The 13,133-nt window shown below is 38.1% G+C and overlaps 1 protein-coding gene and 1 long non-coding RNA gene across 2 annotated transcripts; one reads left to right on the top strand and one right to left on the bottom strand.

Moving 5' to 3' along the window:
- The first annotated feature begins 2,971 nt into the window (after positions 1-2,971).
- LOC148128990 (uncharacterized) lies at positions 2,972-5,343 on the top strand. The gene is made up of 2 exons (XR_015745701.1): positions 2,972-4,890; positions 4,932-5,343. It is a non-coding gene; the product is annotated as an uncharacterized LOC148128990 (long non-coding RNA).
- Positions 5,344-6,412: 1,069 nt separating this feature from the next.
- Positions 6,413-11,197, bottom strand: RPL19 (ribosomal protein L19). The gene is made up of 6 exons (XM_026679750.2): positions 11,161-11,197; positions 8,846-8,952; positions 8,160-8,282; positions 7,834-7,954; positions 7,406-7,516; positions 6,413-6,595 (listed from the first exon to the last, which is right to left on the bottom strand). The coding sequence occupies exons 1-6, from the start codon at positions 11,163-11,165 to the stop codon at positions 6,472-6,474; spliced, it is 591 nt and encodes a 196-aa protein (XP_026535535.1). The 5' UTR covers positions 11,166-11,197; the 3' UTR covers positions 6,413-6,471.
- Between the last annotated feature and the right edge of the window lie 1,936 nt (positions 11,198-13,133).

Raw genomic sequence — 13,133 nt, 5'->3', positions numbered from 1 at the left:
AGAAGTGAAAGTTTTGGCTGACCTGGTTAAATTGTAAAAGCAACAAGTAAGGTACCCTGGAATTTAAACTTACAAAAAATAACATCGCTCCCAAAGAAGAGTTGGAAGCAGCGAAGGAAAGTGAAAAGGGAAAGGTTTGGCTTTTTTTCCCCTCTCTCCTTCCCTATATTGACAACTAAGAGACTTAAATAAGAAATCAGAAAAATCTGCTTTGACATCAATAGGCTGAAAATAAAACAAAATGCCAAAGGGATAATAAAGATTTCTGGACATTAAAAACTTTCTTTTTCATAAGCAGGAAGGGAGAGAAAAAGAATAAGGGCAGGATTTGCAAGAGGGAGGAGACTGCCTGGAATTAAAAAGAATTTAAAGTAAAACTTCAACAAGACTTCTAATACATTTTAACTGAAACTGTGCAACTAAATAGTAACCCCAGGAAGAGAAAGTGGGGGGAAAAAGAGCAAAAAAGAAACAGCTTGCATGTATTTGGACTATTTGGTGATCTTTGGATTTTTGGTTATTATATTTGAATGACTAAAATCAATCGGGTGGTTGTTTAAAAATTTATACAATGGCACCACTTCTGGATGAATTGAAAATGGAACTTAAAAAGTACAAAGAAGATGCACAAGAAGGGAAGGGTTCTTTTAGCTTTGTTTTTCAATTCTTAGAAATGGAGATTTGGAACTATGAGAAACAAGAAACGTCTGCAAAACAAGAAGACTGGGACAAAGAAGAAGCCATCTTTAATGAACAAGTAATTTTATGTGGGGAAGAAAAAGGAAAGGGGGAAAGAGAATGGAGAATTTAAGATTTAAAAAAACAACCAAAGAAAAGAAAAATAATTTGAAAAATAAGTATAATACTGGAAAGCAACAGAAAAGGGGAATACAGAAGAGAGAAATAGAGGTAGAGAGACAAGGGGGTAAAAAGGGGAGAGAGAAGAAGAGAGGGAAGAAGGAAAGGAAAAGAAGTTACAAAGGACCAGAGCAAGATATAGAGAAACTGGACCTATTTAGAGATAATGGGTGAAAATCTAACTGAAAAAGGGATTCTGTAAAGGTACATAAGATTGTATTTTATATTAGTAATAGAAATAACTTTAGAAAATTGGAAACAATGTCTGATTAAAATGAGGGATAAAATAGTGTAATTTAGTGAAATGTTTGTTAATAAAATAAGTGAAATAAAATGAGAAAATTGAATTAGGAAGAAACGGGAACATTTTAATTAGTTAATGATTTATAAAATATAAGTGAAGGGGGGGGGGAATTAATTATGGAAAGCTTATAATTGTTCCCATAGAAGTATGATATTTAATTGAAAAGTAATGTTAACAAAGTTAAGACTAATGAATATTAATATTAATGAAAGAATTGAATTGGAATGGAATTGTTTATTGGAATGGTGTTTTAATTACATACATTTATAATTTTTTCTTTTTTTAAGAATATGGTGTGTATTTTAAGAATGTACCAAGCAGAATCCGAATGGAAGTTATGTATTATATTGAATGTTATAGCTTTAGGGTATATATTGAAGCCTAAATAAGGGTTAAATGGATAAACTTAAAAGATATAAAGGCATCATACTCCAATCAGTAACTACAGGATAAATTTTGTTTAATGAGAAAAGATAATAGATAATTGAAACAGGACAGACAAAAAATATAAATACAATGATTTGAATTGAGATGATTAAAATAAAATTGAGAAAATTAAGAGGGGAGAAGCTATGCAGAAAATGTAAAATAGTAATAAGATATGGAATAGAATATAAAAATGAGCATGAACTTGAATTTGTGTCTGTACAAAGAAATGTAACCCGGGATTATGCTACTTTCAAAAAAGATGTTTTATTTGTATTTTTTTTTCTCTTTGTGAAAACTCATATAAAATTTACAAAAAAAAAAAAAAAAAGTAATTTGTACATGCTTACTGAAAACATCCAGTATAGAAGCTTCAAGTTTCTGTGGTTTAAACCCCTCTGGAGAAAGGTGTCAAATTAGCATTCATTTTCTTCCTTAAAGTTGTATGTGGTTTGCTATATTATTGGCTGGCTTTATAAAAACTTGGTTTTCACATTGTAACGTGGATCACTGCAAGTCTGTCATTTCTTATACAGTATTTAGATTTTTTTATCTAGAATATATCTAGAATTTAAACAACATGGTACAGCACACAGAAATGTAATTTGCATAATAATGAATTACTAATTTAGCAGTAATGAAATCTCCTTTCCTCACAAAGGTTAGCAAAAATACATCTTTATTCTCCTGTTCATATTAAAGGCCAAATGTTTTGAGTTTCTGCCTACGTTGGGCTTAATTAGGTAATTAAAAAGCGGGCATATGGGAGCACATCAGTTCATTATTTGCCTTCACATGGCTTTAAGCAATGCATGTAATTGAGCGGAGGAAGGTCAGCAGACAGAATGTCAATTAAGATGTGTACATAAATAACAATCCTGAAGTTTGACCCCTGTGAAACCCAAAATTATTTTCAAGACCTGTAAAATTAGCTCAAAAACTAACATTGATAAACTTTGAATATATCTTTGAAACCCCTCCCTAAGAATATGTAATCCAACTGGTTAAAATTGATTGTCATTAGGTTTATTTACAATTGTGCTTGCATATCTGAAGATTTCTATGCATTTCCTCTTAGATACCGGTAATTAACATGTCTAAAAATGCCTGTTCAGTTTCTGGAAATGAAGATGCATTATTTCTTTAAAAAAAAAAAACATTTTATCTTTAATTATCACTTATAATCTGGTAAGGACACCATGGTGATACTCACAGCTGGAGAGCTTTATCCCTGGTGTTTTCCCCCCATAACCACTTTGTAAGTTGTATAATTATTGTTTGAAATTTTCTATCTTTATCTTAGAACATTTAAATGTCTGTGGATGATACTCCTTATAAAAGAGTTAAACTATACCAAAAAAAAGACCCAAAGAGACCCCACAGTGAGGGTATGTATGTATTTATTAAATTTATTCATTTATTCATTAAATTTATTTGCTGCCCCATCTCGTTTCAAAGCAAATTTGGGCAGCTTACAGTATAAAAAAACATTAAAATCATGAAGTATAAATATTCACCCAATAAAATTACAATACAACAACCAAACAAAACTATTAATACAAGATGGAGGAGGAGCTGGATACATGGTGTGGGGAGCTGGGATTAGTACTTAATCAGCTAATTCCAACATGAAGTTTCCCATTGGGGCCTAAAGCCGTCTTGTAGAACCAGGTCTTGAGGTTCATACGGAAAGTCAGAAGAATGAAAGCTGATCTCGCCTCAAGGGGCAAGATGTTTGAAAGGGCAGGAGCCATGGCAGAGAAGGTTCTTTTCTTGGACCACCCGCGACAGCTGAAATTCCTTAACGGGAACTACAGTATGCCCCCTCTATCAATGCAGATGGGTCAGGTCAATCCCACTGGGACTCATGATCAAAAAAAGTCTGTAACTGGCACACAAGACAAAATTGTGCAAGGCTTTCCTAGACACAACCTACCACCTGTACTTTGAACAGAATTCGTGAGTCCAGGGGAACTGCCAAATTATAGTCCAAGTCTGTCTGTCTACTATCTCATCCAGATCTGAGGGTGTGAAAATCCTAGATCCTGAAACTCCATGCATCCAAAGCCACTTGCTCTTGCCAGGGTTCATCCAAAGCCTTATTGCCCCCATCCAGGCCTCCACACCTCCAGGCACGAGGGCAGCCATAGCATCATTTGGATCACCAGGGGTGAAGATATAAAGCTGAGTATCATCAGCATACTGATATTTCAACACATGGTGACTATCTCATCCAGCAGTTTCCCACAGATGTTGAAAAGCAGAGGAGAGTACCATGCCTTGTGGCATGCTACAAAGGAGTTGCTGAGAGATCTCTCACTCCCTATCAACATCCATTAGGACTGGCCCTGGAGAAATGAGTCGAACCATTGCAAGACTGTGTTGCCCAGCTCCAATCCCTGTAGCCACCAAAAATAATACCTATATCAAAGGCCGCTGAGGTCTAGAGTAGATGTATACCCCATCCTGCTCTTGCCAGTGATCATTGACAAGTGTGACCAATGCCATCTGTCTCATAACCAGGCCTGAATTCTAACTGAAAGGGTCCAGAAAATCCATTTTTTATTCAAGACCCTCTGAAGCTGCCAAACATCCATTTTTCCACTTTCCCAAAAAAAGGCAAGAAATTGAACGAAAATTGTTCACGCAGGTGGGGTCAAATGCTATTTTTTTAAGGGCTGAAGGGTCTCCTTAAAAGGGCCTGGGAATGTTCCCTCCTGCGGTGAAGTTTATCACTGCTTGCACTCACTTGCTAGTCACCATCAACCAAGCAGAACAAGGATCTAATTGGCAGGTGGTTGCACTGACAGCGTTGAGGACCCTGCTTCCTCAGGATCAAACTGCTCCCAGATAACTTGAAAAGAGCTCTCCTCATGAATCTCACATGGACTGCATCATGCATTGGTTTAAACTGAGAACAAACCCAAGCTACTTTGAACCAATTTCCCTGTATGCCCCTGGAGACAATCACCCAAGCCTATTCTTCCAGCATTGTTTTAGGCATTTATCTCTTTCCAGAACCTACCATTCCTGTGAATCACAGGGAGAGTTGGGAACAATGGTTAAAAGAGAGCTGCATATACTTGATCCTCTCCAAAGTCCTGGCTGCCCTTTGGTCCCAGGCCATTACTAAGGTTTCAGCAGGGTCATGCACAAAGTCCCTAGGTCTAGGATGTCACCCAACTCCCTCTGGAACTCATTTGAGGCTTAGTCACCAAGGATGGACCACTAGTGGTCCAGCCTCCCTGCAGAGGTGGCAGCATAAGAGAACCTCAAGGACACAAGGGCACTATCTCCACAAGGTGGAGACCCTAACATCATGAGATGTTAGGGTCTCCACCAGGTCACATTCCCATTATTCTGACAAGAAAACGTCTGGCTTGTGAGCACTGTTCTGAGTCGGGCCTGAAGTGATCTGGGATAGCCCTATGGCTGCCATGGTGACCACGAAATCCTTGGCTGCTTCCAGTGCCAAAGGAATGGCAGATTAAAATCCCCCAAGCATAAGTCTGGGAACAATAGTTCCAGAATGGCCTTCAGGCTCAGGCAGGAGGTTGTTATGCAACAGGAAGGCTCATACAGCACTAACACACCCAACTGATCTCTTCAATCCAGCTTCAGAAACAGGGCCTCACAACCAGGAACCTGGGTGGGGGGGGGACAAAGTCTCTGAATAGCAAATGACTCTTGAATGATCATTGCCACGCCACCTCCACTTCTTTGGTGCCTTGGCTGTGCCAAACCCTAAACTGGACTGGGCACATCTCCATTAGGGGAATCTCCACTTCTGCAATCAGCCAAATCTCGGTAATGCATGTCAGGTTAGCTTGCTCCTCAATAAGATTTTAGATAAGGGGAGCCTGGTATTAACCAGCAGCAGCTGAACCTCAAGGCTTCCAAAGATATGTTGTACTGGAAATGAGCCCAGGGGGCTGGAAAATGCCAGATTTTACACATTGGGGTCATCTTCTCTGTAACAGCCTATCTTTGGCTCCCACAGATCACCCTGTCTTTCACCACACGAATGCACTGTTCTGCCCTGCATTTCCCCTCCCTCCCTCTTTCTAAGGGTTCTTAGCCAAGGGTTGTTCCATCCCCTCTAGCCACTCATTTCACTCATGCAGATATTGGGGGTGGGTAGGTGGGTGAGGGAGGGACCCCACCAGTGCTATAGCTTAATCTATCAGCACCAAGGGTCCCACCCTTCTTTTCCACCACCACCATACACAACTTCCCATCTCAGCCAATCCCTCTCACTGGCCAGCTGGGGAAGGATACTCACCCCAGACCCTCCACCAACTCTCAAGAGACTGTAAGCATCTGTCTTAATACACTAGCTATTCCTGGCCACCCCAGTGGGCCCCCCGTCCTCTTCTAGTATAGTTCCCACTGCCATATGCAGATATATAAAACGTATTTTAAGTGGTATCTAAACAATGTGTACTAATTCTTCATGTTAAAAAAGTGTATTTAAATATTTATGATCTGCAGACCGTAAAATGGAATGGGGGTTTACTTTCCATATCACACAATAAAATCTTTCTATTCAAATTATTCTTTCCCCACAAAAATCAATTCTGGCTAGCTTCCATGCAATATAAGTATTTTGATTTAAAGTTTAAACCTACATACTTATATTAAATAAGAAATTAGAAATTAAATACAGCAAGTATTTAAAATCAAGTGAGTAGTTGCATAAAACAGGCTTGAACGAAAACATTAAAAGACTAAGATTTAGCTAAGACCTGTTATTCCAGAAACTAAAGCCTACTTTATTCTCAATTCACCCCCTCCTACACAGAAAAAGGTACTGTTCACTACTGCTGTTGTTGAAGAAGTTTATTAGATACCCTTTGAGCACTATGTACACAAAAAGGCAGAAATTATTTCTTAGTTTCTTCTTCCTTAGACAAGGTTTTGATAATTTCCTCCTTTTTTGCTTGGAGACGTTCTTCCCGGCGCTTGCGGGCCTCCTTGGTCTTAGACCTGCGGGCTTCAGCCTGGTCACTGAAGAATAAAGGAGCGCTCAGATAGTTTAGCAACAAAATATTACTTTTCAGGCATCCAGTGATTATGTTTCAGCCACGCCAAGCATTTCCCCAATATTGTTATAACAATCATACTTTTCTTCCCAGATTAAATTCTAACTTTTTTTCCACAGAAATATTCTTATCTTTTACAAGAGGTAGGAATGGCTTTTCTTTTTCTTCAACTAAAATCTAGCCATCTTGCTATATATGAGGAATACCCTAAATATTTTTTTATCTCTTATATACAAACTAATGCAAACTAACTCCCTCCCAATGTTTATATAAAGACTGCTTCCTAACAGAAAATATTTTCCTGTTATTTCCTGGTTACTAATTTTCACTTCTTACTGCAAATTAATGTGGACACACTAGTTATTTAATTTGATCAATTCCACATTGGAGATACATACCCATTTAATCATATTAAAACATCTTACTAATCATTATACTTGTGTCTTTCATAATTAAAAATATTCAGAATTTGCAATAGTTTTTGATGAACTGGTATGGCATATTGCCTACTTACTGAATTCTTTCTAATAAAATTATTTCTATAAATGCTGTAACCAGATTCTTTTGAATCAACTTCCCAATGCAGAAAAATCTATACACCAAACCTTATTTTCCAATATCCATTTTCCACTTTTCAGTTCTTAATGCATAACACCTTCTCACTGGTGTTACATTCAAAACTATTAATGCTGTCATGTGTGGTTCTTTATATGAAAAGAAAAAAGGAGCATTATTGAGTAAATAAATCTGCCAAATGACTTAGTAAAATACTTACGCCAGAAGCTTCTTGCGAGCCTTATCTGCCTTCAGCTTATGGATGTGCTCCATCAGAATCCGCTTGTTCTTGAACACATTACCTTTTACTTTCAAGTACAAGCTATGGTACCTGCAAAGCAGAGAAAAAGAATTGAATACGCATCTTAGAATACTCAGGAAGAATGCTACCTTAACAGGGTTATTTGTCTAGATGTTCTGCCTTGGCATTGGAAATGTGGCCCTTATGTTCTCTCTATATGCTTTGCCCAATTTGCTGTGCAGAAGTTGTGAATTCTCATTTTAAAAAATGACTTCATGTGGCAGTCAACATTGCTAAGCAGCTTTATCTAGAATGTTCTGTTGTGGGAAAGGGCCCATAAGTAAACAAAAATAAAGTGACATATTTTAAATGGCAGGACCTGTAAGTGCACTCTCTTCTAGACTTACATATGCCTGTCAATCTTCTTGGACTCCCTGTATCTGCGTAAAAGACGCCTCAAAATCCTCATCCTCCTCATCCATGTGACTTTTTCTGGCATACGAGCATTAGCTGTACCCTTTCTCTTTCCTGGAGAGCAAAAGGTGGGTGTTAATCAATTTTTGATATTTAGTATTTGCATTTCTCCATAACCTTAAAGCTTTTCTATGCCTTACTATCATTATAGAAGTTTATATAAAACTGCTTTTCTTAATCATTTCAGAATTGTTGGCTGAATATAAGTATCTATAAACAAATTACAATTTGATATATAGCAGGGGCAACTAATACTTACCAATGCCCATATGCCTGCCTTTACGACGAGCCAAAGTGTTTTTCCTGCATCGAGCTCTTGAGTGAACAGTCACAGGTTTACGGATTATTAGACCATCTTTTATTAGTTTTCTGATCTGCTGACCTAAAATGGCAGAAAATCAATTACTGGCAGATGGTACCAAGGTACACATCACATGGAGTATTTTATAACTTTGCATAAATATATGCAAGTATGCTTACTTCCTGCTCTAAATTTTCATTTTCCAAATCAAGTTAAAACATCAGTTGGTCTTTGACACTGGCCATTTTGAGGTCAGAATAAATCACTGCAACATCATCAAATATGTTTCAATACTGGAAAATCTGTTTGGATCTTGCTAGTAGGTATCCAACTTCAAAACAGAACACTTTGACTTAAAAATAGAAGTATAAGCAACCCATTCTGATTATTTCTAACAAGGCCATTCCACTGAGAACAGAGCCTGAACTGGATATTCTGCAGCTGGAAAGGAATGGTTATATCTGAAAATGTTTTACATGTTTCTAAATCACAGGTGTTACTCAATCGCATCATGTGATTTTTCCTTTGCGGAGCCAGGGTGAGTGTGGCCTGCACGTGACTCATCTGGCCCATGGGCTGCCAGTTTGACAGACCTGCTCTAAATGCTACCACATAGCCTCCTATTCATTGCTAATGATACTTACGAGAGTTGGCATTAGCAATTTCATTGGTCTCATTGGGATCCAACCATACTTTTTTCTTTCCACATCTCAAAACGCTGGAAGCCAGCCTCTTCTGCAGTCTTAACATACTAAGGAAAAGAAGCACTACATATAAGTTGGAAGTCATCCAGGAAAAAAACCCTGATCTCTGAAGATGCATGGCAAATTATTTTAAGTATCGAAATATAACTAATTTTAATAGATAAAATAATATACAGGTAGTTCTCAACTTATAACCACAATTGAGCCCCAAATTTTCTGTTGAGACATTTGTTAAATGAGTTTTGTCTCATTTTATGACCTTTCTTACAAGTTATTAAGTGAATCACTTCAGTAGAAAGTTAGTAATCCAGTTAAGTGAATCTGACAATAACTTTGTCAGATTGCAAAAGGTGGTCATGTGATCACAGCAACAGTCATAAATATGAACCAGTTGCGAAGCATCTGAATTTTGATCAGTTGATCATGGGGATGGATGCTGCTAAGGTCATAATTGTGAAAAAGTCAGGTCACATTTTTCAGTTCCATTGTTACTTTGAATGGCCACTTAATGAACTTAAATACAGGTAGTCCTTGACTTAATGTTGTAAGTCAAGGACTACCTGTATTTACATATGAATCCCAGGTAACAGCCCACATGCTGGTTGAATAATCAGGACCTGTGAACATCACTACATACACATGCTTGAGAGTTTAGGTCTTTTAAAAGTAAACACTAAGGATTTAACACATTTTGTCTGATAAATTTTGCTTGCAGAGCAACTTTTATTAAAGAGATCACGAAATTCCACCATCTAAATCTGCTTTGTAATTCTGGTGAGAGTTATAAAGAGAATATCAAGGTAAAAAACATTTTAAAAAACCACGTGTTATTTAACTGATCTTTTCTACAAAACTACTGTTGCTTCATTGTTTCCTTTACAGGAATCATTCTAATGTACTGGCCTACAATTCCCATTATCCAAACTGAAATGAAGGGTATCAAATTAGCCAAAGATACCTTACATTTGGATAATTTTGTTTGAATGACTTGTAGGAATAAGAATATAGGCATTTGGGAAGAAATGGAGCTAGGCTTAGGAAGCAATATTATTCTAAATTTACCAACTTAATACATCTATTTTAATAGTCAGTGTTCAATTAAAACTATGACTATTGTATAATGATGAAAGTCTTCCAGAACTGTCATAAGAATCTGTGTAATATGCATTTTGCTCTATGCATAGATTTTTCTTCAAACCAGGAACTCATTTTCAAATCTCTCTGGAATTGCAAAAATAGATTTGTAGTCCACAAGTCTTCAAGATACAGAAAAACATTTGTGTAAAATTAGATTACTGGGAGGGGACATACAGTAATAGTAATGAACAGGATTGTAGTTCTAATTCTAATTTTTTTTGTAATTTTGCTTTTAGAAATATTTATCTTTATGGTTTTATTCTTTTAATGTTGTAAGTTGCTTTGAAGAGAGACAGCCACAAATTCAATAAATTAAAAAACAGTCGATACGAAAAAGTATTCTGACCAAGATGAGTCAACATTATTTCAACTCTCTAAATATTGTATCTGGTTAATTTAATATATTCGTATGAGGCTTTTTTTTAACATAAGCATAATTAAAAAGATCCTCTCGGAAAAAATATTTTAGGACTCTTTAAAAGCACAGCAAGATTCAGCTGAAAACAGTGAAGAGTATAAAATCGGTAACGATTTGAGATGATAAAATATAGCAACGTGAAGTGTTCGAGTCCTTGAGAACCACATGTTCGGTTAAACCCCACAATGCCTCTGCGGTCTCACTCTTAAATCTGTTAAGAGGAATGGAAGTTACGAAAAAAAGAAAAGAGACGCGCCAAAGGCCGCAGAGCAAACCGAATAATGTGGAAGGAATTTTTTTAGAAATAGGCGGCGCCAAAGCGCACCAGGCCGCCAGCGTCCACCGAGGTCCTCCCCGCTCTTTCCTCCCGGCAAATCTCCCCAAGCCCCCTCGCACTCTCTCCCCATCGGCTGTTCCGACAGAGAACGGGGACTCTCTTTGCGAAAAGGGGATACTTGGTAGGAAATCCCGAGGGTCCCCCAAGTCTCGCGTGCCACGAGTCACGTTTCCGTCGCCAGGCTTTTCCGCGCTTCGCAGGCCTCTAGGCCGCCCTCCCGTTCGCCTCGCCCCTCGCCCCTCCATTTTCCCCAAAGAAGACTTTCCAGTCGTCTTTCGGACCATTTCGCCAATCGTGACGCTTAGGTTTCATTACTCAAGTCTCACCCCAGACCATTAAGCCCCTTCATAACGAAGAGCTCACCTCATGGCTGCAAGGCCGACAGCACTGGAAAGAAAGGAAGGAAGCGGAGGCGGGGCAACCCAGCTGACGTAATGGACTGCACCACTCGCTTGCAGCCAAATCCTGTCTTCGCCCTGTCTTCCTCACTTTTTCTAAAATCTTGTTTATTTCCTATTACACCCTTAAGTCTGACTTTAAAGGATATATCGAGGAAGACAGGTGATATTACGTGTAAATATATATTCTTCCACTCACAAGAGGGGAAAATGGTATCACCCAAAGTGTTACTACGCTTGCGCACATTTCTTGGTATGTTAGCATGGGGCGGGTCGTGCGGGTGTGGGGGGGAGATTTTGTGTTTGTGCCACGAAGATGCGCGAACCGCTTTGAGCATGCTCACATTTGATGCTGTTAGTACAAATAATAATTGCTGCGGAATCGGCACGTTAATGCTTAAAGTAAACCCCCCCCTTTTTTTTGCAATCTATTATTTCATTGTAGCCTTCATTAGCCACTAGCGATTTCCACCCGTTTTCTTCATTTCAAGAAGTCACCTTAATAAAGGGGAAAGATTTCGTGTTTTTCTAAATTAGGTTTTTGTTTTTTTTAATCGTCTAAATTGATTGGAAACTTGGTCTACAAAGGCGAATAGGTTACTGCGACTGAGAAAGCAGAGACAAACCTACAATACGGCATTTTAATTCTCTGATCAGAAGATGGGCTGAAGAATTAGCTTGAATTCCTCCTCAAACATTCTCTATTTCCTCTACTTACAATCACAATCCAGCCCAGAATTTATGTTGCTAAGTGAGAAATTTGTTAAGTGACGTTTTGCCCCATTGTATGACTTTCTTTGGCACATTTGTTAAGCTGATCACTGCTGTTGTTAAATTAGCAACATATTAAGTGAATCGCTTCCCCTTGCTCGCCAGAAGATCAGAAAAGGTGATCACGTGACTTTGGGACACTAATTTTTTTAAGTTGTCAGGCATTGGATCTAGTTTTCTCCAATGTGTCTGATTTGATTTAGCTATTACATGAACATAATAAATAAATTTAGACTTAATCGGGTGGATTCAACTGGTGGTACTACTGGTTCAGTGATTATGTTTTGCCTGCGCATGCACGCTTCTAATGTAATACACCTAAAGCTGTGCTGCCCAGACAGCTGACAAGCACTGTGCGCAGGTGCACAGTGTTTGAAAAAGCACTTTTTTACTGCTTTTTCAACCTCAGCTGTGCTGCGCAAAGCAGCTGAGGTTGAAAAAGCAGGAAATAAAGGTCAGGTAACCGCCCAGGCAGTGGGTGGGCCAAACAGCAGCAGATACAGAACCGGTTGGCTGTTCTTTAGAGCTACTGGTTCTATAGAGCCAGGCAGAACCAGTAGCATCCCACCCCTGGACTTAATGCAATGACCCAGTGAGTGGTTTTAGATCTAAAATTCCTGGTTGAGTTAACCCTGAAAGTGAAAATGTTGTCAAGCATCTGAATGTAAATCACATGACCATGGATATGCTGCAACAGTCATAAGTGTGAAAAATGGTGACAAGTCACTTTTTTCAATAGTTGTAACTTCAAACGGTCACTAAATGAACTGTTGTAAATCAAGGTTTACCTGTAGTATTCTGTTTATGCAGCACAGGCACAAACAGTTCTTATTGGTAAATATCCAATTTCAGAGATGCCAAAATCAAACTTTTCTAAAAATACCTCCTTACCCAAAGGAAATTTACATTCAAAATTGCAATTTCCCTTTTCTTTGTTAAAAGCAAAAATTAATATGGCTTATGATAGCTACTCCTTTCAAATCTTGTGTTTCTTGTTATTTTATATCCAATTACCTGATCCTTTCCTGTTGGCCTATAAAGTGCATCAACCCCAACAAGCACAGTCAATTGTATGTTAGTATGAGTGGAATTGATGAGAATGATATCTCTAGACAGCTGGATGCTTAATCTGATTTGGAAAGTTAGTTTTCTAATATTAATAACATT

The sequence above is a fragment of the Notechis scutatus genome, chromosome Z, assembly GCF_049901735.1.
Source record: "Notechis scutatus isolate UNSWTSFEM ecotype Mainland chromosome Z, rNotScu1.2, whole genome shotgun sequence".
Classification (NCBI taxonomy): domain Eukaryota; kingdom Metazoa; phylum Chordata; class Lepidosauria; order Squamata; family Elapidae; genus Notechis; species Notechis scutatus.
This window is presented reverse-complemented; position numbering and strand designations above follow the sequence as displayed.

Coding starts and splice junctions, on each gene's coding strand:
- RPL19 (XM_026679750.2), bottom strand. Junction 8,283..8,845: donor AATTGCTAATGCCAACTCTC/GTAAGTATCATT, acceptor CTGCCATTTTAG/GTCAGCAGATCAGAAAACTA. Junction 7,517..7,833: donor AAGAAGATTGACAGGCATAT/GTAAGTCTAGAA, acceptor TCTGCTTTGCAG/GTACCATAGCTTGTACTTGA.